At 37.1% G+C, this 6033-nt stretch overlaps 1 protein-coding gene across 1 annotated transcript; it reads left to right on the top strand.

Moving 5' to 3' along the window:
• The first annotated feature begins 4187 nt into the window (after window positions 1-4187).
• LOC139716210 (dynein light chain LC6, flagellar outer arm-like) lies at window positions 4188-4463 on the top strand. The gene has a single exon (XM_071627772.1). It carries the CDS (start codon window positions 4188-4190, stop codon window positions 4461-4463), a length of 276 nt encoding a protein of 91 aa, XP_071483873.1.
• Window positions 4464-6033: the final 1570 nt, after the last annotated feature.

Here is a 6033-nt window from a genome sequence, read left to right as displayed (position 1 = left end):
AAATGCTAAGTTTAACATTTCTTTACCTCTATATCTTTCTCTTAAATTCTTCCATTGAGTCGAAGTCTTTTGCTACACACACAAACACACACACACACACGCACACACACACACACACACACACACACAGATACACGCACTTGTATTACGCACATAATGCTATACATTGTACTTTATAGGCCTATACTCTTTTGTTCCCCCTCTCTCTTTCTCTATTTTTCTCTCTCTTCATAAATATCTTTCATCCTGGATTTTTTTTTTTAATTTCAACTTGCAAGTAAATGTAGTGCATGCCCTGTATTTATTGGCAAAAGTCCGCACAAGAACGGGAATGCATTATCAATCAACTTCCAAAGCAACAACAATAAACAACAACATCAACAAAAACGACGAACTAACAACTCGCAAAAAAAAAATAACAACTATAGAAAAGCACTCGGAGAGCGCAGACCTCCACCAAGCAGGTTATTTGGAGCCACCCATATATACTAGTACCCATGTGCTGAAAGTCGCCCAATTTCCCAATACAGAAGCCCTTTGTTTACGTCATCAGCTTCCATACCTCCGATTCGCGCAGCTTAAACTCCCAAATTCATTGACCCTATCTGCCAAAAGATCAAGAATATCCTTTAAAAATCCATAAAAATTCTTGGATTGCTACAAAAAGTTATTTTGCACACAGACAAAACAACGCCGATGAAAACATAACCTTCCTTGGCGGAGGTAACAACATGACTTGGTAGGCCTACATGAATCTGTATACCCGTATCAGTTGCGTGTTGTTAATTACAAGAGCTTGTACTACTTTTTCAGCTGTGGAGCATAATGATGTGCATATAGCTACGGATATACACTCTTAAAACACCCGAGTCAGAACTGACCCGGAACTGGGTCCGTTGGGGTCACACAACGTTCCGGGTCAGAATTGACAAGGAATGGGGTCAGATATGACCCATTCAGAGTCATGAATTGGGTCAGGGTGACCCCATTCTGAGTCTTCATGACCAAATTCCAAGTCATTTTTGACCCGGAATAGTGTGTGACCCCAATGGACCCAGTTCCGGGTCAATTCTGACTCGGATGTTTTAAGAGTGTAAGAAATGCGTTATAAAGTGTTCTACAGTGCGTATAAAGAAAGGTAATCCAACTTTGGAGGGCTACTATTTCATAATTGTCAGCAATGGAGAGCACAATGTTGGTTGTATAAGGAAAGGGGAACTCTTCCTCTTTTCATTGATACTTAATTATGAAATAGTAATCCTCCAAAGTTGGATTACCTTTTTTTTTTTAATATACGCACTGTATAGCAGTTTCTGTTCACCTCCATCCGAATGAGACTGTCAAAAATAGCCGTCAGATTTGTATCTTTTGTGTTTGAGGAACTTTATTTTCGTTTCACTCACACTCAGTCGATACTATTCAGTTACAAGCTATAATGTAAAGGACGGTCTCACCTCCCTGTTAAAAGCTACCGCAAACCAGAGGTATGCAGAAGTGTCACTCATTCTTGTCTTGCAGAATGGAAAGGTGAGAAGAACAAACCTAGAAACACGTGGGCCTTAAGTTTAAAAACCTTGACCTCAACAGCTGTGGGAATTTACCTTCTACCACGACCAGTGAAAATATTTTGTTCGGTCTGTTACAAGCTAGGGATGTCACTTTGGCTCTCGATTGGTCAGAAAAGTCCTCGCCTTGTTAAAAGCTACGGCGTTAAACTGATGACTGAAGAACGTCGAATTTCCAACTTTGTTGTGCGTGCCGCTCCCTTCTTTGGACCCGGGCGCGGAAGCAAAAAAAAAATAGGAATAAAGATAAATAAAGAAAGAAAGAAACCACTGGAAGCATTTCCTTAAACAATGCTACTGCAGAATAACACGAATAAACAAATCGAAATTCTCCTTATGACAGCAAACAGCATGAGACTGAGATAAGACGGTCAAAGGAAAAAAAAAAGCATAATGTATAACAGTAAAGCAGGATATTAACACGTCATCCAGAACTGTAACACTGTTTTCTTTTCTTTCTTTTTTTTCGAACATGGCACTGATGAAACACTACGCGTAAAACACAATGAGAAGAAAAAAAAAGAAAGAAAAATGGATCACAAGATTTCTGTTGACAACAATAGAAGTCTTTGATAAAAACTGATATCCTTCTATTTTCATCCTCATGCCTCTCTTTAAATAAATGGATGAACAAGTAACTAATATTCAGATATAGATCACAGTAGACCTAAAATTACGGCCTATAGTAACAATGAAGAATTTAAGTGCAAAAAAACAAATATCGTCGTTATGTACCGTGTGTAGTATAACTGTTAGGATTTTTTTTCTTTGTTTGATGATGACCTCACTTTTAAAACTTTGAAAATGGCGTTTATCTGTTTTAACACTCAAACTCTTTATGTGATATGTATACAGTGTATAGATTATGTTATCATTATATTATTATTATTATTATCATTATTATTATCATTATTATTTGTTGTTGTTGTTGTTGCTGTTGTTGTTGCTGTTGTTATCACAAATAAACGCGTATTACATGTGTATTGGGTATATGTATGCATGCGCGTAACAAGAAAGATACATACAGACAGAGACAAAAGAAAGAATAAGAGAGGAGAAGGAATTGATTGGTTTGCATAGGAAACCGGAGTGTTGATGACAGTGAACTTCATATCTCAAAGTGTGTCCCAGACAGTGGAGTGCACTGTAAATGCTCTTTAAATGTAAATAGTCCTCGCAAGAGGTCGGTGACGTGAGAAGACCGATTGAATCCATTGTACTCGTCGCAGGGTTTTCTCTTCCCACAATAGCCGAGGTCATGATAAAATATGAGGGAGAAACGTGTGTCGTCACATCAACACCAGTTGGCGAGGGGCGAGGTTGGTTCGAAAAGCTACGCTGTCTTCATTTCAACGAATTTAATTCTCTGCCGGTACAGTGTTTCCAGTGATCCAGAATTCATCGTAAGTTTACTTCGTCCTTATTCAAATAATAATGTGTTTTTGTTTTTGATTAGCGAACAATGCATTTTGTACTTTGTAATCAGGACATATTCTAACTAATTTACTAAAAGTTCGATGATCAAGGTTGTTTTTATATCTCACCTAAAATCTATCGGAGCAATTTATAAAACTCTTTCATTTTTTTTTCATAAAATACTACCTGAAGAAAAGTTAATCCAATATCTTGATCTTCTGTCATTTTTTTTTTCTCAATGGAGCGACGAAAGACAATCAACGTTGAAATAAAAGGACACATACCACTGGCAATATTGAGTTCGAGTGCATTTAATCATTTGATCCGAAAAAAAGAAGAAGAAAAAAAAGGAGATTATCGTCAAACAGAAAAGTCAATTACCTACAACCACATGTTGCCATTTTTCAAAAGATAATAAAGATAAATAAACCTGGGGAATATTTCAGGTAAATTTTCGAAACTTGGCAGCAACCCCTGTATTGCAAAACAGTACAAAATCAGTAGTTTCTTCTATTTTTCACCTCTTGAAGAAAATTCTGAAGACGGGTGATGACTCCAACTTTTCTTCATCAAAGTTTTTTTTTTTCTAGTACATGTATAAATATCTATAGCTTTGATATTATTCAGAGATTTGTGTCATGTATGTGCGTTGTGTTTGACGATTATATATAGGCCTATATATATATATATATATATATATATATATATATATATATATACTATATAAAGGTCAATTATACGGATTGATATAGACAAATAGATAGATAAATGAATAGATAAACAGATAGCCAGATGTAGATAGATAGACAGAGACAGACGGAGAGGCAGAGATGATAGGGAGAGTAGGTCTATAAAGATCATCTGAGCTGTTTCATTACATTTCAAATCATTGAATCTGACGAATCAACAATGAGCGCACGATTTTGCTAGCTAGGGAAACATTTTTTGCACTTACTTCACTCCATTGGGGTTGAACGTTTCTTGGCGTTTGTATGAGACTCTTAAATAATCTCATATGACATCAGATAGGCAGTCGCTAAGCAACACTGGTCGTTAAAACAACTACAAGCTCAAGTATCCTGGACAATGCGTTTGTGTACCTAACTGTTTTACCATAAAATCAATCAATCAAAGAAACAAAGTTTATACAACTTTTTTACATGGAATTCAACATTGTGCTCCTCACATCTTCTTTCCTACTCTCAGATGAATCAGAAGGAGAAGAAGTTGGTCATCAAGAATGTGGACATGACCGAGGACATGCAGAACGATGCCACCGATCTGGCCACGGAGGCCTTCGAAAAGTTCAACGTCGAGAAGGACGTCGCCTCTTTCATCAAGAAAGACTTCGACGAGAAGTACAGCCCGACATGGCATTGCATTGTGGGTAAGAACTTCGGCAGCTTCGTCACGCACGAGACGAAACATTTCATCTACTTCTACGTGGGTTCAATGGCCGTCTTGCTCTTCAAATCGGGCTAGTTGAGCCAACTGTCAGACCCGCGGACACCCGCATATTGATTTAGAGACTCGATTCTTATAGATAGACCATTATAGACAGAAGTTTACCCTGATACGAGCGCCAGTTCTACCATCAGGATCTCGTGGAGGGACAAGCTAGTTGACTGAATCTAGATGTCTTCGTCAAACGCAAGACGTTGAAGTTGAACAGTGACTTTCTGCAACCAAAGCACCATCAGACGCCGACTGTGAATCTCTCAGATTTTCTCGACTTTCCTTACATTGGAGCATCCTATCCTTCTGCGTCTTAATAACTAGTTCGAGAGCGCTTCGGACATCGCAGTGCACACAGGCTCTGCTGAACCGGAAACATGAACGCTTTGCCTTGTTTTGTTTTTGGGTTTTGTTTAATCTTTTTTAGGTGCTCTGGCAAGGCTAAATGTCAAAGGTTTATGAACAATTCAGTGTCGGTCTAAGTGACTACTTAACAAGTTAACACAGTGTGGGCTCCATGAGTGAATAGTTATGTGCTATACATGTTGGTTAATTGTACCTTTTGTTCTAGAGGGCATGTACCAAATTTTGGCCACTGAATGCTTCATAACATTACCTAGCATGTTTTTGGAATTACATTGTGATGAAATTTGAAATGAAGTAATTGTGCGACCGCAACTTAATTGCTCACGTTCAAATCATTAGAGTCGCATTTATCTGTATTCAAATAGCACGGTTGTTTCTGATAGCTTGTTTGTTAACGGTAACAACAAGTATGGTGGCAAGAATGGTGGCGTATCTTCGCGTCCAACATTTGCTTTAATTTGTGTACGTATCACCACTTATGCAATGTGACTTAAAATCGAGCTTTGTTGCTATAGAGAGTGATAGAATCAAGGACACAGCGTTGCTATGTTCCAGGAGATTCTACTATGATCGTTTATCAAGGGAATTAGAAGCGACAGTTTGCAATAATGCTATCAAGATTTTATTCATCAAAATAAGTATCAACGTGAGATTCATAAATCGGAAAGCAACTAAGTGAAAAATGCATAATGCACAATAAATCGTAAAGTTGATTAAAGGGCATAATCACTCTTTGCAATGTCTTAATATCTAAGGAGTTATTTTGAAATAGAAAATGAAGACGAAGATGGTGAGAGTACTGGACGACGAGGCAGTGATAACGGTTGTATTGACGGTGGTGGTGCTAATGATACATGATTGATTGATTGATTGATTGACTGACTGATTGATTGATTGATTGATTGATTGATTGATTAATGACTTATTGAAAAAAAATGCGAAATAGTAGCCCAAAGTCTAAGCTAAAATGCATTATAACATTATACACTCTAAATTCGTTGGATTAAAAAGTAATCTAATAAGACCATGAGGAGGGACAAATCCACATAAGATTACATTTTTTAGTCTAATTGATTTAGAAATTAAATCTATTAGATTTGAAAATAATAGTTTGATTTGGATTTGTCCCTCCTCATGGTCTATTAGATTACTTTTTAATCCTACGAATTTAGAGTGTACATCGTAAAGCATAATCATAAAAACAAGAATGTATACATGTAGATAACATGCG

The sequence above is a fragment of the Diadema antillarum genome, unplaced genomic scaffold (genome assembly GCF_040938485.1).
Source record: "Diadema antillarum isolate AM-2024a unplaced genomic scaffold, OU_Dant_1.0 scf00000063, whole genome shotgun sequence".
Classification (NCBI taxonomy): domain Eukaryota; kingdom Metazoa; phylum Echinodermata; class Echinoidea; order Diadematoida; family Diadematidae; genus Diadema; species Diadema antillarum.
This window is presented reverse-complemented; position numbering and strand designations above follow the sequence as displayed.

Bases quoted from the DNA above. Each gene is read 5' to 3' on its own strand.
- LOC139716210 (XM_071627772.1), top strand. From the start codon at position 4,188: ATGAATCAGAAGGAGAAGAAGTTGGTCATCAAGAATGTGGACATGACC.